We start from the raw sequence: 24,138 nt of genomic DNA, 5'->3' as shown, positions 1-24,138 counted from the left end.
TTAAATTTGACCTGAAAACTTCCCTTACTGGAATGTCTTTTGATATTCTCAAATGATTAGATATTTAGTGTATATATTTTGCCTCTATTTTATCTTGTTGGTTACTTAACTTTTCAGTTCATCTCAAGCTGCAATCTGCTTGGGGACATAAGTTGAAACTTAAAACTAATTTAAAAGTTGATAAATTTATAAGACATTGCTACCTTTTTTTTACTGAATTTTAGAAAACAAGGCTATGAGTAAATTTAATTTGGAAACACAGTCAAGGGACTGGAAAACTGAATTAGAAACTTTCTGAAGAGTCAAGTACTGACTTTTCTTTTTCTTGAAAAGAAACTATTTCTACTGTAATTTCTAATGCCAGCTATGGCTTCCTCTAACTTTTCTCCCTTTTTACGGAGAGCTGTATTTGCTTCCTAAACAACAAAAAACCTCTAATGAGATACACACCTGATATAAAAGTATCCACAATTACTTATACTACCTCTTTTTCATTGTTCCTCCTCATCTCCAAAACAGCAAGGACAGGATAGGAAAGACAGCATTTAGTTTTTCATAAAGCATAATTATTAAAATAGAGATTAACCCTAGAAATCATGCTTTTCTGTGGTAGTCCTTAATGTTTAAGGATCAGGAAATAAAATATCCCACTATTACACAAACTTAACCAACCTATATAAATAATGAAATTACTCACACTGTGAGGCCTAGAGTACACTCCATTCTTTGTCTTTGAGTTGCATAAGTGAAGGTGCAAATTCGTACATCTTGAGAATGAATGATGGATAAGTTTGAACCACTGGAAGGAGTTTTCATCATAGCTGAAGCCATTTTATAATGTAGAAGTTCCTTTTTCCTATTTTAAGTAACGAAAGCCCATTCTTAAGAATATGTTGTCCAACAACTAAAACACTCTCAGGATTTGTTACTTGTCTGTGATTTATACTGACTCCACCTTCTGTTATCATCCGATACCTGAAAAATAAAAATGTTCAGTAACTAGATAAATCTAATCACTGTTGACCGCTCCCAATAATACATATACATCATTATTTCATTTAAATTTCAAAGGCTCTCCTATTGAAACCATTTAACACTGAATTGTTATCTTCATGTTTATTAGATTCTGCCTCCCCTTTAACGTTCTAAAGGAGAAATTCAACTAATATTTTAAATAGGTTGGGCAACCCCACTACTCCCCAGAATAAAGAGGATACAGACTGAATGTGAGAGGGGTGTGTGAATCTGTTTACTTAGGGCCTCTGTTCCTGTGATCTTCTCAAACTGTGACCATCCCTAAGCTGACTGATCCCAGTGTATTTATACAATAGTGGTCACTTAAACGTAAGCCTTTTCCAATGCTGGAGAAAAAACTGACCAGGTTAGACTAATTAGAGAGAGTATAGTAATACTAGATTTTAAAGAAAATTTAACGTATTTTCAGCAGTAAGTACTCAGTTTTCACTTGATTCTCAGACTTAACTTCTACAAGGAATGAGATGCCATTATCAGGAAAAACACCACCTCTAGAAACACAGGTTGTGAATTATAACTGTGAACCTAAAAGTTAAACAATCTTACCCTCGGGGACCACCTGGAATGGCATTTGCTTTGCGGCACGTATCTAGGACACTTGTTCCAGGGTCAAGAACTAATTCAGAAAATGAAGCTTCTTTAAACAGTTCTTTTAACTCTTGATCAGACATGACCTCCAGTGCCTCTATGCTGCTATGATAAAGGGCTTGTGTACACCTGAAAAACACATTTTGAGAGCCACATCATGTTGAGTGCTTACTTAGACATGTGTTCTAACACCCAAAAACCAGTTATGAAGTACCCATTATGTTCCAGATGGAAAGTTTTTCAAACAGCAACATTGATCTTGTATAATTTATAAGCTTAATTCAGGATAATCTTTCTTTCTAGTAAATGTAGGCTAGTACTTTAAAGCAGTTAACGCTGACAGTCCTTGTTAGTGGTAAAAGATGACTAAAACATTGGCTCCAAATGTCCTCCAGTCTCTTAACTAATTAATCAAGTGTTCATTATTCTAAGAGGCCACCTTTTAGCAGAGTCCAGCCCTTCTTGTCCATGAACAAGCTTTGTTACTTCTGTAGCAAGTCGTTTCTGAGGACCCCGCTTTTCTGGCTCTTTGACATGCAGCTGCATTATGTGGTCAATCTCTGGAAGGGGCAGAAAAGTGAAGAGCTTCAGGTACCTTTGGGACAAAAAAAAAAACCCCGTTAGATTTATATAACATACCTAATTTTTATCTCCAGCTCCCTTACCCTTTAAAGAACATTCTGCTTACTTTAGAACTTATTTTTAATTATGAAATATAACATACAGAAATGTACTGAAAATGACAATAATACACACACCACCCTGACTGAAGATGTTACTATTTTGCCATCTTTGTTTCAAATCCTTCCTTTTTAAAAAAGTCATAAAATAGTATAGATATAGATGAGGGCCCCATCCACCTCAGATATATTCTCCTTCTTGCCCCAGAGACAACCACTAATCTAAATTTGTAGGCATCCTTCCCAAGCATGTTTTTATATTTTTGTTTTCTGTGTATGTACTCATAAATAAAAACTGTAATTTAAAAACTGACAAATATTTTATATGTATCATCTTTTAAAATCTTATCTTTGGTGAAAAGCACAGAGAAATACACAAACAGACACAGTTTAATGAATCATAAAGCAAAAAGCTGTGTAACTATCACCCGTCTAGGTATACAACACTGCTCCTACCCAAATCCCCTCACCCCTCCAAGGTAACCACTCTTTGGACTTTTCATGGTAATTACTTCCTTGTTTTTATATTTTTACCATCTCAATATGCCTCCCTAAACAGCATCACTTAGTTTTGCCTCTTTTTAGACTTTATATAAACAGAATCATACCGAATATATATCTTTTGGTTACTCTGGCACATCATTATGTTGGTGATTCACCCATGTTGCTGTGTGTACAGCTGCTGAGTACACATTCCATGTTATGAATGCTTTGTAATGTATTTATTCTAGTGTGGATATTTGTGTTGTTCCTACTCTTGGACAGTGGTTGATGGTGTGCACATGTGCACTCATCCGTTAGGGATGTGCCCAGGGGGAGGGACTGCTGATCACAAGTCATAAGTATTTGACCTGAGTAGGCAGAGCCACATATTTTTCCAAGTGGTTCTATACCTGTAATGTAAGTGCTTGACATTAAGCTTTTGATTGCTTAATGCCAAGGTATCCATTTCAAAGACATCGATCTCGAATAAGCATACTGCCAAATGTATGACACAGCTAGTACCAAACCAACCAGATAAGGAACCAGGCTGCCGCCACTCATGAAAGTCCCCTTTCAGAAAGCCCTGGGTAGCCGAGATAACTGACTGCTTGAGTGACCCCTCTTCACCTTTCCCACTCCCTAATTCTCACTCTACGTTTTAAATTAGCCAGTGAAGAGTGAACCTGCGAAATCCTAGGCACCCCAATAAGGACAGAGCTCCGGGCCCATGCTCCCTCCTTCCCCATCCTTGGCTCACTGTGTGGCCCCTATAGTGCCATGTGCCCTTCAGAAACTGTAAGTAACAAATCTTTTTTTAAAGTTCCCTGATGATTATTGCTGAGCTGTCTCTTACAATCATAAGGACCACAGCACTGGTCCAGCCACAAGGTTGGCTCTGGCCCAGGAAATGTCTGTGAGGGCTCCTACATAGTACGGACCGAGGTGAGCACCCCCAGGCATTTCTAGCTCATGGTATCACTACCAACAGGCTGAGGCCCACACAACAACTGGCAATGGCATAGTTGGCAGGACTGCATGATTGCCCTTTAGCTTTGACTAGTTTACTAACTGGCTAACCCAGGTGGGCAACACCATTTGGGAGGACAGCAATGCATGCTGGAGGTCTATCATATTGCCTCTGCTGTGCTGCCAGCGGTATCCATCCCCAAAGGTCACTGCTGCCATAATTCAATGATCTCCGTAGAGCAGTGTGATCAGTGATCAAGGCCATATGGTCTAATGAGATGATCAGACCACAAATTATACGGACGTTGATTGAGTACTAATGTACTTGAAGGTCCTCCACATCTCAAGGCCAAGGAAAGCTAATGAGGGTGGAATGGACCCCAAGGCTATTATCACTGCTCAAGCTGAGGCTCTGAGCTAAAGGCAAGAGGAAAGAATAATTCTCACAGGTAAGAAGGAGGGAGACCTCCCCCTGGGACTGGTGGGTCATAATGGGATTACACTTCCTAACCTGGATGAATGGAACAGCCTTGTAACAGGAAACTATTGGCAGAGCAAAAGGGGAAATACAGTCGAGGCTTGCTGTCACTCTCTGTCCCCCAAATTCGATGGGATATCGTGGGTCCAGTACCTGGTATGATGTTGCTAAACAATGGACAAATATAAATGTCCTGAACATCTTGTGCCAATGCCTCGTAAGACCCCTGAGGAGGTACACCAGCTCCTTGATAACACAGAACTCCTATGGATGCTTCCTGGATGTTGCTTAGTGTCGCTGAGTACCAACATTCCAAGGCTCACAATGAATGGAAAACATGAGATTAGGCCTGTCTCCTGCTGTGCAAAACTGGCATGGTCCAGTGGGTTTATCACTTCTATGACCAGACTCACTCAAGTGACCCCCCTCTTCATTCTAACCCTGAAGAAGTCCCATTTGACCCTGAGTCCAGAGAATTCTTTTTACAAAGTGCTCCCTCTAATCACGGGGTAGTGCTCCTACATCTTACTGGGACTGTCAAAACCATTCAAAAGGCACTGGAGAGCACTGACAGTGTTCCTATACATGGAGGAAATTACTCATTAAACCACCACTGTACTCAGATATAACAGGTACCAGGCCTTTTCATGTTCTGGAGGCAACGCCCTCACTGTTCACTAATTCTTTGCCACAATCACAATCACATGCAAGTCTGCCACCTTCCACTGGGGCGAGGCACAACAATGTGTTTTGGAAGCTGCCCAGCAGGCAGTCCAACAAGCCCTACCTTTAGTCCCACCTGGCTCCACATTCCAAGTCAGTGCTTGACCATATCTGACTATGCCCCCTTGGAGTCTCTGGACCAAACATAAGTCTACCTGATTTCCTATGGGGTTTTGCATTAAGTGCCTAACCCCAAAGGATTCTACAGGGTTCTTTTAGAAACTGAGGCCCTAACTGGCCCCCAATCAATACTACTCCCTAACGCCCTGGGTTAGAGATGCCTCTGGCAGAAGCTTAACACCACAACTGATGCCTCTTTGGTAAAATGAAAATGGTACCTTCAGGAGAGGGCTAACCTTGATGTCAAAGCCTTTAAAAATCACAGGAGGGGGCTTCCCTGGTGGCGCAGTGGTTAAGAATCCACCTGCCAATGCAGGGGACACGGGTTTGAGCCCTGGTCCGGGAAGATCCCACATGCCAGGGAGCAGCTAAGCCTGTGCACCACAACTACTGAGACTGCGCTCTAGAGCCCGGGAGCCACAACTACTGAGCCCACGTGCCACAACTACTGAAGCCCATGCGCCTAGAGCCCATGCTCCACAACAAGAGAAGCCACCACAATGAGAAGCCCATGCACCGCAACGAAGAGTATCCCCCGCTCGCCACAACTACAGAAAGCCCATGCACAGCAACAAAGACCCAACACAGCCAAAAATAAATAAATAAATAAAAAGTAGGGAAAACTATATTATATTATGATTCAGTTATAATTATATATCTGAAAAATCAAAAAAAAAATTATAAGAGGGTGTAGCTTCCCTCATGATCAGCTCCTTCCTCTTCCTCTGGCTGCTTGGGGAGCCCGTTGGGACCAACTGTCTGAGACAGACAGGGAATCCATATTCTTCACCAATGGCAGCGCCACCATGTATGCACTGCAGCTTGCTGGAGGGCTGTAGCATTCCCCCGGTCTCAGGCACCTCTCTAATTGAAGAAGGCAGTCCCGGCTCAGCCCCATTGGCAGAACTTGTAGCTGTTCACTACTATTTTCACAGACCCCTGGGTTATTGCTAATGGCCTCGCGGTTTCGTCTGGCCAATGGCTAAGGGGCAATTTTCTCATATAAGACAAGCCCATTTGGCCCAGACATGGAAGGAGTCCCCAATTCCTATCATTGTTAAGTCTTATGTTTCTGCTCAGACTACCTGCTCTATGCTGGAAGCCATTTTCAACAGTACTGCAGATTCCCTCACTAAGCCACCACACTGCCCAGCACAGACCCTTCCTACCAGCTTGAAAAATGGGCCTACACAACCTTGGGTCACCAAGGAATTAATGCCTTAACAGTTTGGGCTTAATTGAGGGGACTTCCCATCTCCTCAGCAGCAGCCAAAGTTGTGATAGACGACTATTCTCTGCTCCCAAACCAAACAATGGAGGATATCCAGATGGGGACATATTCCCTGGGGAGACCAACCATGCTCCCACTGGCAGGCTGATTTCACTGGCCACTGCCCCCTTCTCCTGGGGCCTCCAGATACGCCTTCACAGTCATTAATACTTACACAGGACTCCTTTGGGCAACTCCCAAATCTCTTTCCTCACTGAATTTATTCTCGTTCCCTTTAGATCGCCGGACATTACTGACTCTGACCCACTTTACCTCTCCAGAGATTAAACAAAGGGCTCTCCAACATAATATTCTTTGGAATTTCTATCTAGGCTATAGCCCCAGGCAGCTGGCCTCACTGAGCATCACTAGCCTCCTTAAAGAGACACTCCTGAAATTAGTTTCAGGCAAGTGGTCCCCCAAATGGACTGAACTCTCGCTCCAGGCCCTCATCTTGTTTAATTCTTGCCTCCTGGGCCTTCTTACCCTATATACCAACTGTTATGCACATATCCAAATCTCACTTTTGGTCACCTCTGGCAATCCTCAAGCGTTTACCCTCCAAGAGAACTCTCCATTCATGTAGCGTTCTTTATTTTTGCTCAATAGTGGTTTTCAATGTTCTGCAGGCAAGTATTATACATTTAAAAATTTTTAAGAATTATTCCTAAGTTATTTTGATGATAGTTATGTCAAATGATATTTTTTTGAAAAATTCACTCCTTTGTTGTGGTGTATTTCTCATTAATTTATATTCTTCTAAGAGTTTAAGATATTGTGAATTAATAAGAAAATCACTTTTAAAAAGGACCTTCAAAAGGATCTTCTTTTATGTTAAAGAAAAGGAACTTTAGAGACAAAGGTGAAATAAAAGTCAAATTTAAGATGAAAGGAGTAAAAAACTAGAATATGCAAGCAATAATGTCCTAAGAACCTGCTAGATGTAGATCACAAACTTGGCTCTAAGTTTTCTAGCACCCACAGTGGTTTTCTGCTTTAACCAACAAAAAGTGTTTAACTACAATGTTCTGTGATGTACTAGCCTTAAACAGAATCTACGTTAAAACAAAACAAAAAAACTATGAAGGGTACAGAGAGATTCAATGGCTAAAATTTATCATGAGCTTTAATGAACTTAATTTTTCTCAGCACACAATTAAGAACTCACCTTTCTACCAAATCATCTTGCTGCCTGACAAAAAATTGGTACAATTCAAAAGGAGATGTCTTATCTCTGTTTAGCCACACAGCATTGCCAGCAGACTTTCCCAGTTTCGCTCCAGTTGTACTTGTAATTAGAGGAACAGAGATTCCAAATACATCTTCTCCAGTCAACCTATGCATAAAGAAGAACTTTATTATGTGCTTTAAGCTCAAGTGGTGGTAGGTTCTGCTAATCATTCTCAGATTTCAATCTGGTTTCTTGCTCTAAGAAAACCTCCTTGACCTCCTAAACCTGGATTCCTGTCCATCTAACTGCTTTCACAGCACTCTATTGTGACATTTGTCATTCTGAGCTGCAACTGAACCAGTGACTCTGGGCAAGCCAAGGGGAAGTGCTGCATAACTGGGGCCTAGACATTTTTAAAGGTTGGGTAGGAAGGGGAGAGAAAACTGGGTAAAGAGGAGTCAGGTAGAGACACTAAAAGAGGTGTCTTAAAGGGGTTTTAAAAATCAGTAGCACATGAGCTAGTCCTGTAGTTCATCTCCCTCAAGAAAGTGCCACTGAAATCTACATTATTCGCCAAATATTTGGTGCTGAAAAAAATTTTTTTGAGATGCCAACCAATGACTAACACTTAGCTTCACGGAAGGTGCAGAGCAAAGCAGAGACTACTCAAAGAGGCCCAGTCACGTTCAGGTTATAAATGAAGACAAGCAGTCTTTCAAATCAGAAACAGAAAAAGCTTCTTAAAAGCAGCAAACGCATACAATCCGAATCCTGACTAGGAGGGTCTATTTCCTGCAGAGCTCTATAATATGTCCCATACCTAATACCATTACTTCAGCCCTTTAGTTCTCATTAGCCAGTGATATTAAATTAATCCCATTACGGACCCTTAATGGAGATAGAACCAACAAGGGCAGGAACGAAGGGCGTCATTCCACAATGCTAACAATGCAACACAGGCTATTCGTGTGTAAATTATTTGGTCTAGGATTTCTCCAGGTCTAAAGGCGCTTACTTATGGATGAACTCGTATCCGGACATGATATTGCCCAGCTGATCAGATCCACCCAGCTGGACCCGGCATCTATAATGCTGGAACAGGTAGTAGAAATCATAGGCCTGGAGCACCTGGTACAGAAACTCGGCCAAACTCATGCCTTCGGAGCTCTTGAGCCGAGTCTGCACGCTCAGCCGGCTTAGCAGCGTGCCCATGCGGAAATGGCCGCCCACTGCCGCTAGGAAGTCCACGAGGTCCTGCTTCTGGTACCACGCCGAGTTGTCCAGCACGGTGAAGCTGCCCCAGGTCCGCCCATTAGCGAAGAGCTGCTGGTGATTAGCCGCCAAGGTGTTGAGCCCTTGGCGCAGGGCGCGCGCGTTGCTTTGCACGCGCTCTGCTTCCAGCGCCTCGCGCTCCTTGGTACGGCCGCTTGGGTCTCCCAGGCGCGCCGTGGCGCCGCCCACCAGGGCGATCACGTTGTGGCCCGCTCGCTGGAAGTGAAACAGGCCCAACAGCGCCAGCAGATGCCCCACGTGAAGCGAGTCGGCCGTGGGGTCGAAGCCGCAGTAGATGGTCTGGGGAAAACTGCCCGCCGTGCCACGGTCGAAGAGCTCTGGGAGCTCTGTCTTCGTACCCCTCTCAGGGAAGAACTCCTTGAACAGACCCCGAGCCTTCTGCATCGCCAGCAACCCCTGAGCGCCCGAGTGGGCCTCACGCAGCCCCAGGGGTAAGACTCCTGACAGGCCTGGGGTACCAAGCCCCTGGCCACGAGAAACGCACCGCAAGATGGGCGCCGCCATGTTAGCGGCGGCGCGAAGGGAATGCTGGGATCTTAGAGGCCCACCACACCCCTCAGTGCCCGCCGCCTACAATTCCTACAGAATTTACTTGTGCTTTTTTTCTGCGCATGCCCACGTAGGGCGGGGCGGTTAGGTACGGAGCTCCGCAGCCTTGGAGTTCTGACTACCTGGGTGTAGTTACCGCTTAAAGTCTGGTCACCGTAAGTACACTAAAACTTAATTTCCTCATCCGTAACTTGGCTATGTTCATGATAATAGTTCCTATCTCAGATGGCTGTTGTGAGAATTAGAAGGCACCTGGCACATATTGAGCATTCTAAAATATTAGCTTTTGTTTAAACTTTCACGTAAAAATAAGTTGTCTTGCGCAAGTTGTTTGAAATCTCGGTCCTATGCAAAAAATTGTTCACGGAAGTTGTGAGGGGTCAGGAATTGGTTTAACCTCATGGAGAGATACGGGGTTGGCGTCGAGACGCAATTTCGTAATACTGATTTCCAAATGGATGAGAACACCTCAGCCCCCAGTATTCATTAGCCTCTCCAGGAGGTGGCAGTCTTGTCCAAGCTATAACGAGATAAAATTCAATAAATGCAGAAAGCCCCGTTTTATTAATTTATTTCAATTACAGGTAACCAAGTGGGACACAGCTTTGGCATAAGTGGATTCAAATTAGTAGTCACATTGGCACAGCAATAGCCAGGTGCTAACAGTTCTCCAAGCACTAGGGATGGGGATCTGTCTGGCAGCTGGCTGGCAGGGATCCAACTCCAAAACTCCGTTTTAAAGTCTCATTTCTGGAATCACTTGCAATGCCAACTGTCTTAGATAGAGTTTCCTGGGAAAGAGACTCGAGTGGGAGATTTGTGTGCAGAATTATTGGGATGTGTCCTTGGAAACGACATCTGTACTGAAGTGATGGAAGCAGGGTTGGGCAGAGGGAGGGGTTGCTCTATGAACACTTTTGCAATAGAGGCTTCAGGCAACCCCATAGGGGGCTCTGGAGCTGGGATTTCCTTTCAGAGTCATCCTGATTAGAGGCAAGGGGGCATGCCTTTGTACCCTGTTATTGACCTGTCCTTAAATGTGGAATGCCCCGCTGTGAGTCATCGGCAACCAGTACTCTCAGCAGCTGGGAGATTAAGTGCATTGGTCCTGAAGCAGGCATCTGGGCCATGCTCCAAACTGTTCCCTAAAGGATCTTTTCCATTTCTTAACATTATAAAGTGACTTAACAGAATGAAATATTATTTTTAAAAATTAGTTTCTTTGTATATGTGATTATCAGTGAAGTGAGTTTCTCATTGCCAAACAGTAACTTCAGTAGGAATTTTAGATACTTATTCATCAGGCTATGTATTTGTATCCCAAATCCCATAATTTTTTTTCCCCAAAGCACATAAACTGAATGATTTAATTTAATATCAGCAAGAGCCAAACTGAATCCTGATAATGAAAATGAAGACACAGCAATATTTTCCTCCAGAAAATGAACATTTGAAGGAAGAAACATTTCTTTAAAAAAAGTTTATTTGTAAAAGACAGCCTCTTGCAACAAGGTTTTGTATTTATATTTTCATTCTGTCAATTAAAGTGATATTTTAAACTGCATTGAATGTAATTCATTGAATGTCTATCATTATCTTCCTGCCTCAGTTTAAAAGATGCTAGATTAAAAACTATTTACATTTCCTTCTGGTCCTGAAGGAACTAAGCAGGGCATGTTCTAACTCTCATGTTGCTATTCAAAATATCTTAAAATTTGCCATCATAACCAGTTTAGCTGCAGTCTTGTTTCACACCACTTTGATCAGGGACATATAGCAGGAAATTCTCCTGAGCACACAGCAGATGGTGCTTCCTATTTAGTACCTAACACACAGGAAGATTTGAACATTTTCAAAGGAGTATCTTTCATTCTTGAGGTTTCTGGTTGATATGACAAGTAACTATCTGTGACTTTACAGGTATGTTAGTAATTTTATACCAGAAACTATGACTTCATATTGTGGTTTAGTTACTTAGTCACTTCAGGAGATCATACTTCTTATAGACCTGTTTCACCATTCCTTGATTGCCTGTGCTTAATGGAGAAGAACTTTTGTGTACAATGAAAAATAGAAAAATTTTATCTGACATTAGAATTTATTATAAGGTCTTTATAGATTTGAGTTCTGCTTGGTGCCTTCTTAAATTTAGTTGTATTTCATGAACCGGTAGTGAACTCTGGTACAGCAGGTAGTATCAGAACAGGTGCTATGTGAGACTTGACAGTGGCTCAATAACAGCAAGTTATTTCCTTTTAATAATTTGTCGTGGTGTAATAGGAAAAGTGCAGCTTTGTCTAAAAAATGGAAGCAGCTGAAGAAGATTGGACTTTAAAATCTTTGGAATTATATACATGGCTGAAATTTTATGACGCTGGAACTTGATTTGAGCCTGGGGTAAGTAAAGGGGCACAAGTTGCTTCTTGCTGGGTTTTTTGGCTTCAAAAGTGAATGAACAATGTTAAAAAGTATTTTAGAAAATATGGTTTATCTCAACTGTGATAACTTGAGGTTAGCTAACCTTGAATTAGGGGGACATGTATTTCATAATTACTCTTTCCTGAAACAAAATGCCATATAAATATTCATTTTGAAGGGATCTATATTTTATATGGTTTGATTTTCAAAATGTAAACAATTATAAATATAATAGCATTTAAAAAGTATAAAAAGAGTAAAGATTAATAGTGTTTTAACTGGCCTCTCACAAGTTATGCCCTACAGTTTAAAGTTAGGCACTCCTACTTAATTCTGAAGTGTTTATCTGTAACATGGTACATATTCAGACTATAGCAGAGATCTGCCTGGGGCTGAAATATGAGCTTATCTAAAGGTCACAGCAAAATGACAGCAGAAAGGAGGATGAGGAATTCTGATCATTATAATTACTATAAAATATTGTTCTTACTTGTGTTTCCTTTTTTCTCCTGGAGACTGCAAGTATACGTTTGTTCTGGAACATAAGTGGTGACATAGGATGCAGAAAGAAGTGGTTAGGAATAAGGAATAGAAATTGTATTTAGTGATGGCCTTCCTTCCAGATAAAGTATTTCCATGATATTTCTATTTCCTACTACTTGAGAAAAGAAAAAAATAATTTCTAAAGGCTGGTTTTGAGCCTTTGTATAATAATTAATATCAGTCTGCCTCATAATTTCATCTTCTCTCATGGCTTCACTGTTGCAAATATTCTTGAAACACCATAAATCCTAAAGAATCCTCCCACCCTGTCCACCCTTACCTGTAAGCCAACCCTTCCCATTTCATTCCAAACAAATTCCTTCTAGGAAGTTTCCTTTGCATTAGATGGGATGTTTTCACTATCCAAGTTTTCATGTCCCTAAAATATATTAAAATGTGAAATCAATAATGCTTACCCTTCTCACAAGAAAGTCCATTAAATTTGATTAAAAGTATAAATTTATGCAGATCAAGTGCCTTGAAACCTAGTCTACATCCTTTTATTGAAGTGGCTCTGATGCTTTTTGAGTTGGTGGTCATCTTAACATCCAAACATTTTTCAGAAGAGATTAGTTCTTTGAAGCTGTTGGTTGCAGGAGCATATTAGACCAAAAAACAAACCCCTAAAAAACCTGTTACTAAATGTGAATTTTCTTTCTGTATTGGAGTTTAAAGGACACAAACAGGTGTTCATTCTTTGTTATGCTACTTTTGTAGTCTGTGGAATAACCTATAGGGTTCACAGTTGCTTTAAGTATATGTACCTGATCCCATACCGATGTGGCTGGATAATATTTTGAGATATTTATGTTTTTTTTTTTTAATCCTTCATTTTCCCCTTTCTATTCTATCCATTTAAGCTGACAGAGAGTTCGGTGTGTCAGTGCCTGGGGGAAGTCAGGGAGGAGTGCAGAATAAGTCTGGAATTTCTGTGGCTTTTATTTCCAAAAGTCAAAAACCTAGAGACAGGCTAAAGTTTGAGGAAATAAGCTTGGAGAAAGTGACAGGATTCTCCTTGTTAAGGAGGGCCCTCATCCTGGGCAGGAGAGCCTGGGTTGTTGGCCCTGTTTGCAAGAGGAGCTATGCAGTGCTGCCTGGCCTCAAGGAGATGGTCCTGATGTACCTCAGGCCTGGGGTTCCTGGCCTCACCAAAGATGCCTCTGCTCCATTTGGGACAGGGTAGTGCCTCAGCACTAACTGGAGGCCTCAGAGAACTGCCGTGGGCTTGACCAACAAAGATGGCTAGAGTGATCAGAATAGGTTGGAGATTATTATTTCCTGGGACTCATGAAGGATGATCAAATTTTGATGAAAACCTGGAAGGGGAGAGAAAGAAGCCCAATGATGATGGAGAAGCAATTTTCCACCATTCTAGTTGTTAAGGACTCAGAAGTTTGTTCATTCACTTAACAAATTTTTATTAAAAGTATTCAGTGAATCAGGCACTGTCCTAATGTCTCAGACACATTCAACCAAAGAAAGATCCCAGCCCTAGTGGAGATGAAATTGCTTATGAAGTTATGTTTCGCTGAGTGGTCCTATTCTTCACCAACTTCCTTTTTTTGACCCAGGGTCCTTTTCCACCCCTAGGCCTTGGAGCAGAGAGAGGGAATGACTCCAAGGTTATTGTTCCAGGAACATGCAAGTTAGGATGGGGCTATGGGAGAGAAGCATTGTGGAGAATATGACAAGAGAAGGACACCCCTTGTGGAAGAGTGATGTAGAGTTAAAGGGATCCTGGGCCAAAGAATTCAAACTGTTCTTCCCCTTTCGATCTGCAGTTATGTCTTCCTTCAGTATTGCAGCATTGAATTTTTTTCCCTAAAATAACTCTTTCCCCAACACCTTCTTTTCTGCTCTGAGTTTGGTGATAGCTGGTGCAGTCCACACCAACATTTTGTTTCACAGGATCATGCTTCAGGGGTTATTGGCAAGCCACGGGAGCTACTTATTTGTTTGACAATGTGATGGAATCTTGGAGACACCAGTTTTGATTGTATTTTGAAAAGATTAGTGCAAAAAAAAATGTCTTCAGGCAAGATAATTTTTGAATTTTCCTATTTCTCAATTTACCTTAGTAATTTTCTGGTCTCTTTGACATAGTGTACAAATGAGACAATCAACTCATCATTGTCTTTCCATCATGGCCAACTGAATTTATGTCTCCATGAGAGAAGAAGTAATACAATAAGCAATCAGTCTATGTTTTGTAGAGCATTTCCATTTTGATTCAATCTATTTTTGTATTTTTCTTTTTAGTGTCTTCCGTATAGGCTTTATGTGCTTCTGTGTAAGCACTATGGCCAATTATCGAATAAGAAGCAAGTCAGGAAACATCTTCTAACTATTCTATAATGAGAACAAATACCTTACATTTACTTGTCTCAAACAGAAAAGTCAAACATCACTTCCTTTATCCTCAGAACAACAAGAAAACGTGGTTCTGATTTGTGGTACAAAGGACTAAGAGTCATAGAACTGGGTAGTTGTCTCAGCTCAGCCTCCACTAGTTGTACTCCTTAGATAAGCCACTTAACACTATAGGCCTTAGTGTCCTCATTTTACAGATAAAAGGGCTAGAATAGGTTATCTCTAAAATCCCATCCAGCTCTAAAATTCTGAGATGCCTGTTTGCTATTAGATTAGTCAAAGTTCTAGTTTATTGTTTCTTAACTTTATCTTCATTATTTAAGCTGCCACACAAGAGAGGACGTCAAAAGTGTGTTCATCTATCTCCTCCCCTATTGATTTACTGAAGTAGTAGAAGCAAGTTTACGTCAATGTCTACATGGCTGTAATTAGAGTCAAATTGTTTTATGATAACATTTGAAAAATGAAGATTTAGAAAGTGACAATTAACCAATGAAACATGGATCATATTTGCAGAAATGTTTAGTTTTAGTCCACAGTGATCTCATTCAGAGCTGTCCATGGATGAGAAATCAAACTGGAAGGGTCTCACTAACAGAGAAGGCAAATGAGAATGACTCCTCTATATGCTCAGAGCTATTTTTTCTGAAACCAGAGGAAATCTTAGGTACCCATGCCCCTCTTCATTATGCATTTTATGAAACTTTTCTCCAAGCATGGAGTTTAAGGAAGATTTAAGGTAGCGGGAATCAGGGACACTTTTGTTGGTGTCAGATTGTGACCAAATACATACACTAATTGAGACACCTTCCCTATGAACTCCTAATTATTACTTTATACTACACACTTGAGAATGCATCCTGTAAGTAGGTGACCATAAGCCCTGGTTTAGAGGCCTCTTGTCTCAGCCTAATTCTTTCTCTTTCCCTCTCTTTCTTATTGAAGTACAATTGACCTACAACACTGTGTTAGTTCCTGGTGCACAACATAGTGATTTGATATGTCTATACATTTCAAAATTATCACCACAATAAGTCTAGTTACCATCTGTTACCATACAAAGTTATTACAACATTATTGACTATATTCCTCACACTGTACATTTCATCCCTGTGACTCATTTATTTTGTAAATGGAATTTTGCACCTTTTAATTTCCCTCACCTATTTCACTCATCCCCCACTCCCCTCTCCTCTGCCAACTACTTGTTTGTTTTCTATGTGAGTCTGTTTCTGTTTGTTATAATTGTTCCCTTGTTTTTTTAGATTCCACATAAAAGTGAAATCATATGGTATTTGTCTTTGTCTGATTTATTTCACTTAGCATAATACCTTCTAGGTCCATCCATGTTGTTGCAAATGGCAAGATTTTATTCTTTTTTAAGATTCCATCACACACACAAACACACACACATTCCACAGTTTCTTTATCCATTCATCTATCAATGTGTGCTTAGGTTGCTTCCAAATGTTGGCTATTGTAAATAGTGCTGCAATGAACATAGGGGTGGGTATATCTTTTTGAATTACTGTTTTCCTTTTATTCGGAAAAAAACCCAGGAGTGGAATTCTTGGATAATGTGATAGTACAATTTTTTCAGAAATTTCCATGCTGTTTTCCATAGTGGTTGCACCAACTTACATTCCCACCAACAGTGTACAAGTGTTCCTTTTTCTCCACATCCTCACCAACACTTGTTATTTCTTGTCTTTTGGATAATAGCCATTCTGACAGATGTGAGGTGATACCTCACTGTGGTTTTGTTTTGCATTTCCCTGATGATTAGTGATGTTGAGCATCTTTTCATGTGTTTACTGGCCATCTATATGTTTTCTTTGAAAAAATGTCTATTCATGTCCTTTTCCCATTTTTTAATCAAGTTTTTTTTTAATGTTGAGTTGTATAATTTTGGATATTAACCTCTTATCAGATATATGGTTTGCAAATATCTTCTCCCATTTAGTAGGCAGCCTTTTAATTTTGTTGGTAGTTTCCTTTACTGTGCAAAAGCTTTTTAGTTTGATTTAGTCCCATTTGTTTATTTGTGCTTTTGTTTCCCTTGCCTGAGGAGACATTTCCAAAAAATCATCACCAAGATCAATGTCAGGGAGCTTACAGCCTATGTTTTTTTCCAGGAGTTTTATGGTTTCAGGTTTTACATTAAGTCTTTAATCCACTTTAAGTGTGTTTTTCTGCATGGTGGGAGAGAGTAGTCAATTTGATTCTTTTGCATGTAGATGTCCAGTATTCCCAACCCCATTTATTGAAGAAGCTGTCTTTTCTGCATTGTATTTTCTTGCCTCCTTTGATGTAGGTTAATTGCCAGTCTAAGTGTGGGTTCATTTCTGGGCTATTCTTTTCCATTGATCTGTGTGTCTGTTTTTTTGCCAGGATCATACTGTTTTGATTACTGTAGCTTTGTAGAATAGTTTGAAGTCAAGAAGCATGATACCTCCAGCTTTGTTCTTCTTTCTCTATATTGTTTTGACTATTGGGGGTCTTTTGTGTTTCCACACAAATTTCAGGATTATTTGTTCTAGTTCTGTGAAAAATGCCATTTGTATTTTGATAGGGATGTCATTGAATCTGTAGATTGCCTTGAGTAGTAGGGTCATTTTAACTGTATTAATTATTCCAAATCCATGAGCACAGTCTCTCTTTCCATTTCTTTGTGTCATCTTCAATTTCTTTTCTCAATGTCTTATATGATTTATTCCTAAGTATTTTATTCTTTTCAATGCAATTATAACTGGGATTGTTTTGCAAATGAGTCTTTCTGTACTTCCTAGACCTGGATGTCTGTTTCCTTTCCCAGGTTAAGTAAGTTTTCAGCTAATATTTCTTAAAGTAAGTTATCTGCCCCTTTTTCTCTTCTCCTTCTGACCCTTACAATGTGAATATTAGTATGCTTGATGTTGTCCCAGAGGTCTCTTAAACTGTCCTTATTTTTTTGTGTGTGTGTGTTACACGGGCCTCTCACTGCTGTGGCCTCTCCCGTTGCGGAGCACAGGCTCCAGACGCACAGGCTTAGTGGCCATGGCTCACGGGCCCAGCTGCTCCATGGCATGTGGGATCTTCCCAGACCAGGGCACAAACCCGTGTCCCCTGCATCGGCAGGCAGACTCCCAACCACTGCACCACCAGGGAAGCCCCATGTCCTTATTTTTTAAAAAATCTTTTTTAGTTTTTCTCATCAGCTTGGATGAGTTCCACAACTCTGTCTCCCAGTTTGCTGATCTGTTCCTTTGTATCATCTAATCAACTATCATCTAATCTTTTTTCAAATTGTTCCCTCTGTGCTGGGTCTTGAGTGTGTGAGAATTTCATGTGAGGTTTTGCATGTCCCTTTAAGAGTGGAGTCTCTGATAGCACAGAGAACTCTACTCAATACTCTGTAATGGCCTATGTGGGAAAAGAATCTTAAAAAAAAGGAAAAAGAGAGAGAGTGGATATATGTGTATGTGCAACTGGTTCACTTTACTGTACACCTGAAACACAACATTGTAAATCAACTATACTCCAATAAAAATTAAAAAAAAAATGGAGTCTCTCTTTTCTATAGCCCTCCAGCTCTCCTGTATGTAGCGCCCCCCACCCCACCTTCCAGCCTTCAAAGCCAGCTTTCCCGAGGGCTCATCCTCCTGGTGCAAAACCCCCAGGTTGGGGAGCCTGATATGGAGTCTGAACCCCTCGCACCTTAGGGAGAACGTATGCACTTGTGATTATCCTCTCGTTTGTAAGTCACTTACCCTGGGGGTGTGGGTCTTAACTATACCATGTGTCTGCGCTTCCTACCTGTCTTGTTGTGGTTCCTTCTTTATGTGTTTAGGTGTGGAAATTTTGTTCCTGCTAGTCTTTAGGTTGTTCTCATTGATACTTGCTCTGTAAATAGTTGTAATTTTGGGGTGCCCATGGGAGGAGGTCTTTCTACTCTGCCATCTTGGCCACCTCAGACTAATTCTTAATATGTCCCTTTTACTCTCAAAAGTGTGCTGTTTTGACAATAAATTATATGGTATTTCTATCTAAAGTTTCAACCCTGGAAAACAGTTAATCCAAATTTTTTTTATTAGTTAGGAGTTTTTAATATATTTTTTGGAGGATTCTAGGATATGAATTTATTCTCCATATTAATATGAGTTTTTAATAGTCAAAATAGTACGGTGGGGCTTCCCTGGTGGGGCAGTGGTTGAGAATCCGCCTGCCAATGCAGGGGACACAGGTTCGTGCCCGGGTCCGGGAAGATCCCACATGCCACGGAGCTGCTGGGCCCGTGAACCATGGCCATTGAGCCTGCGCGTCCGGAGCCTGTGCTCTGTGATGGGAGAGGCCACAACAGTGAGAGGCCCGCATACCACAAAAAAAAAAAAAATGGTAGAGTGAATGGGCATACAGAGTTGGTTAGTAGGTTAGTCCTACAATACTGAAATGGCAACATGTATAAAGAATAATGAGGGACTTCCCTGGCAGTCCAGTGACTAAGACTCTGCGCTCCCAACAGGGGGCCAGGGTTCAATCCCTGGTCAGGGAACTATATCCCACAGGCTGCAGTTAAGAGTTTGCATGCCACAACTAAAAAAAGGTCCCACATGCTGCAAAGAAGATCCCGCACATGGCCATGAAGATCCTGTGTGCCACAACTAAGATCCGGCACGGCCAAATAAATAAATTAAATAAATAAATAAATATTAAAGAATAATGGAATGTTTATATATTTTGGTCTTGATCATATGGAATACAGGAGGATGGGCACAAGGATTGAATCAGGTTATTATTTTAATAGTGAACTGTTGGGAGAAAATGAAATATCTAAAGATAGAGGACTGATTAATTATATTAATTATATTACAGCATAAACCCTACTGGTATGTTTTGTAGCCACTAAAATTATGGTTATAAAATATTAAGTAAAATCAGAAATAAAAGTATACCTATTTTGGGACTTCCCTGGAGGTCCAGTGGTTAAGACTCTGCGCTTCCTCTGCAGGGGGCATGGGTTTGATCCTTTGTCGGGGAAATAAGATCCTGCATGCCATGCGTGGTACGAACAAAAAAAAAGTATACATATTTCATATTAAGGTGGGAAAGAATTCTCTAAGGTTAAAAATAATGGTGGGAACATACATGAAGAGATTAAGAATTTATGTTTGTTAAAAAATACAATGATAAAAATAAAATGCATACAAGAAACATCTAACTTATTAAACATATCTCAGATATGTAAAGAGTGCTTAGTAATTAATGAGAAGAAGGCTGATACTCTAATAGGTAAATGAATAAGGAAATCACAACACACATACACACAAAGCCCAGTGGCCAATAAAATAATTTTAGACAATGCTCAGGCTCACCAATTATTAAAGAACTGTAGTTTAAAGCCATATTTTCCTCATATAAAATGTTTTAGTGTTTGAAGTGACTGACTGACTTATAAGGCAGCAGGAGCTGATCTTATAAAACTAAAGATATAGAAGATTTAAAGCATATCTCTATATAAATAAGTCTACAGTACTACTCAGATGAGAGATTGGGCAGTCCTGCAAGCACAGAGTAAAAGATCCACAAGGAGAGCCTTGGTAATGCTCACTCAGCCACTGTCCAGGGAAGACAGGGAGATATAGCCTTCTGACTTGGAATATATCCATGGTGATGACTGGCAAGTTGATCCATAATGTAGAATTAGATAAAAGGGGCAGGAATAATAATAATGATATACCAATAATAACAACAAACATTGAATGCTATGTACTAGGCCTTGTGGTAAGTGCTATACATGCATTTTTTAATTCTCACCAAAAACTCTTGAGAGAAATTTCATTATTTGTATTTAGTTCACAGATGAAGAGACATCAGTACTTGAATCCAGATCTTTCTGACAACAAAGAACATATAAGATTTTTAAGTAGTTTTTCACTCCAGAGATATGTATTAGACCTGTATTAGGTTCATGAGAACTTAACAGAGGGGAAGACAGATGACTCTTGTCCTTATAGAGCTTTAATTCATAAAAAAGTCTTTAATCCATTTTAAGTTGATTTTTGTGTATGGTATAAGATAGTGGTCCAGTTTAGTTTTTGTGCATATGGCTGTCCAGTTTTCCCAATACCATTTATTAAAGAGATTATCCTTTCCGCATTGTCTAGTCTTTGAAGCCATCTTTCTGATGCTGTTTCTGCTGGCAAACAAGCCATGGAAATGTGTCAAGAGGTGAAAAGGGTGACTGTAGGGGCCAGACTCAGTGTTCTGGTGTCTAGTGCTGAGAGGCAGTTATGGAAGTAGTAGAAGCAGCTATGGTTTGCTGGTTCCAGCTTTCTGATCCCCCTATTACTGAACCACAGAAGCTCCAGTGGCAGCCCCTTTACTCCTACCACTTTGTTCCTTCCAACAGTCATGATTCCTTATTAAATCCCTTGTCTTAAATACCTGGAGTTGTTTGTTTCCTGCACTGAATATTGACTGACATCTCAATTCTCATTTGACTCACTTCACTCTCCTGGTTCTAGTTTCATGCTCCCTAAGCAGCCATCCTATCATGATTTGATAAGCAGTCTGTGTAATGGCTAAGTATAATCTCTGGAATCAGATTTGGGATCAGATCTTCTACAAAGATCATAGGCAAGTCACTTAACCTTTAGGAGTCTCAGTTTCCTTACTGTAAAATATTAATAGTGGTGCTAATGTACCTCACAGGGTTGTCACGGAGATTAAATGCCACCTTGTATAAGTGCTTTGTACATAATAAAAGTTGATAAATGACAGTTGTGTTATTCCTATTGTTATTGTTATTGATATTACTAATATGTGTCTGACTTTCACACACTTTCTTTGGACTCTCAAAGCAGAGGACAGGCCCTCATGACCTAATCAAAGCCCTGTTCTTAGACATCACTGTTACTATATATCTGTAAGATGATATATTTTGTAGTCGTTAAAATAATTTTTAGAACAATTTTCCACAACATACATAATGGGTGACATTCACATGCATGAAAACCACATAACCTTTGCTTTTACCTCTCATTCCAGAAAGCATGTTAGAATTCACATGAGCAAAAATGACATTGTTATTGCAATACATCTATGTATATATGTATTTGTAATTTCTGCTATAATTTGTTAAATAAAAGCAAAATGATTCACAAACTTTTATACATTTCCATTTTCTCACTGCTCAACTGATGATGATATTTTCTCAACTTTCCTGAATAATTTTCTCTCTTTACCTGGTGACAACTGCTGTTCTCTGGTTGGACACCCCTCACTATGCTGTGGACTGGAAAATGTATCCAGGCAGAAAGCTGAGGTGATTGTAGGGCTCGCTTCATTTTATTCTCTTCTCTCAGTGATCAAAGTCCTGGAGTGTCTGTTGTCTCAGGTCTAAAGCCAGTTGTTTCACATATTTTTGTTTAGTTTTCTAGTTGTTTACAGTGGAAAGACAAGTCTGCTACCAGTTACTTCATCTTGGTGGAAGTAGAAGTGCTTCTATAAATATTTTTGATTGAATCATAAAATGTGAGAGGAATTATTAGAACATAATCTCTGTTCTTCTACCAAATTTCTTTTGTGGCTCCTCAGGCACTGAAGATGGCTCTTCCTTTGAGTCTAAAATGTCAAGATTATAATTTTTGTCCCTTTGATCTTTTCCCTGCAGGTCTTGGATCCCAAATCACCACCAGGATGACACTAAGTTTCTTAGGATAAAAAACAATTTTAAATTTACCACACATAGTAGTTTTTAATGGCATTTTAGTTTCTTAAGGCATACATGTAATCCTTCTTACTTCAAGCCTTAACTAACTTAATCCTTGATTTTTCTCATTCTTTTTTGACTTCTTTTCTTTTGCTCACTCTTCTTATTAGCAGTCTACTTTTTTTTTTAAACATCTTTATTGGAGTATAATTGCTTTACAATGGTGTGTTAGTGTCTGCTTTATAACAAAGTGAATCAGCTATACATATACAAATAACCCCATATCTCCTCCTTCTTGCATTTCCCTCCCACCCTCCCTATCCCACCCCTCTAGGTGGTCACAAAGCACCGAGCTGATCTCCCTGTGCTATGTGGCTGCTTCCCACTAGCTATCTATTTTACATTTGGTAGTATATATAAGTCCATGCCACTCTTTCACTTCGTCCCAGTTTACCCTTCCCCCTCCCCGTGTCCTCAAGTCCATTCTTTATGCCTGCATCTTTATTCCTGTCCTGCTCCTAGGTTCTTCATAACCTTTTTTATTTATATATATTTTTAGATTCCATATATATGTATTAGCATACGTTATTTGTTCTTCTCTTTTTGACTTACTTCACTCTGTATGACTGACTCTAGGTCCATCCACCTCACTACAAATAACGCAATTTCATTTCCTTTTATGGCTGAGTAATATTCCATTGTATATATGTGCCACATCTTTATCCATTCCTCTGTCGATGGACACTTAGGTTGCTTCCATGTCCTGGCTATTGTGAATAGAACTGCAGTGAACATTGTGGTACATGACTCTTTTTGAATTATGGTTTTTTCAGGGTATATGCCCAGTAGTGGGATTGCTGGGTCGTATGGTAGTTCTATTTTTAGTTTTTTAAGGAACTTCCATACTGTTCTCCATAGTGGCTGTATCAATTTACATTCCCACCAACAGTGCAAGAGGGTTCGCTTTTCTCCACACCCTCTCCAGCATTTATTGTTTGTAGATTTTTTTGACGATGGCCATTCTGACTGGTGTGAGGTGATACCTCATTGTAGTTTTGTTTTTCATTTCTCTAATGATTAGTGACGTTGAGCATCCTTTCATGTGTTTGTTGGCCATCTGTATGTCTTCTTATTTGCAGTCTTATTTTCTCTCAGGCAGTCTATTTTCCATCACATTTTAACATTTAAAGACATGTATTTACATTGATTTTTTTTTTGGCCACGCCCCATCGCTTGCAGAATCTTAGTTCCCTGACCAGGGATTGAACCCGGGCCCTTGGCAGTGAAAGCATGGAGCCCTAACCACTGGACAACCAAGGAATTCCTGCACTTACATTGGTTTTACAAAATATTGTTCCCAGAAAAATTGACAGGATGCACATGCAAGCAAGAAGGGAATGATTTCTTTTAGACACCACCGGGATTCAGCACAAGATGGAAAGGACCTGGAAGCCATTCAAAGACTGGATAAATTGCCAATTGGCTGGAACATTGGAAAGTAAATTGGGATTTCCCACATGTAAAAAATATTAAAGAGGCATGAATAGAAATAAGACATCTATTACTTTTCACTAGAAACATAACTATTATTTTTAATTTTTTCACTAGGAGAGAATTTTATTTTGAAAGTGTCATTTTAAACTTCATCCTCCTTCCCAAGCAGTGCAGACACTTGTGGATGGTTAACAAATGTCATTACGCCCAAGTTTGGGATTTTGCCGATCAATTTTGGCCTCTTCTGAAAAAATGGTTGGTACAGTG

General features: G+C 40.1%; 1 protein-coding gene across 1 annotated transcript; it reads right to left on the bottom strand.

Annotated features, from left to right (window-relative positions):
- Positions 1–815: 815 nt before the first annotated feature.
- On the bottom strand, positions 816–9,311 carry YARS2 (tyrosyl-tRNA synthetase 2). Its single transcript, XM_065887979.1, has 5 exons — positions 8,530–9,311; positions 7,512–7,679; positions 2,063–2,218; positions 1,582–1,752; positions 816–975 (listed from the first exon to the last, which is right to left on the bottom strand). Exons 1-5 carry the CDS (start codon positions 9,309–9,311, stop codon positions 816–818), a joined length of 1,437 nt encoding a protein of 478 aa, XP_065744051.1.
- Between the last annotated feature and the right edge of the window lie 14,827 nt (positions 9,312–24,138).

This window comes from Phocoena phocoena, chromosome 11 (assembly GCF_963924675.1).
Source record: "Phocoena phocoena chromosome 11, mPhoPho1.1, whole genome shotgun sequence".
NCBI lineage: Eukaryota > Metazoa > Chordata > Mammalia > Artiodactyla > Phocoenidae > Phocoena > Phocoena phocoena.
The sequence above is the reverse complement of the archived record's forward strand: the minus strand, read 5'-3'. Positions and strand labels throughout refer to the sequence as shown.

Excerpts from the sequence above, each read along its gene's own strand:
- YARS2 (XM_065887979.1), bottom strand. The coding sequence starts at position 9,311 with ATGGCGGCGCCCATCTTGCGGTGCGTTTCTCGTGGCCAGGGGCTTGGT. Across the intron at positions 7,680-8,529 it reads GGATACGAGTTCATCCATAA|GTTGACTGGAGAAGATGTAT; the intron begins GTAAGCGCCTTT and ends CTTTATGCATAG. Across the intron at positions 1,753-2,062 it reads GGGCTGGACTCTGCTAAAAG|GTGTACACAAGCCCTTTATC; the intron begins GTGGCCTCTTAG and ends TGTGTTTTTCAG.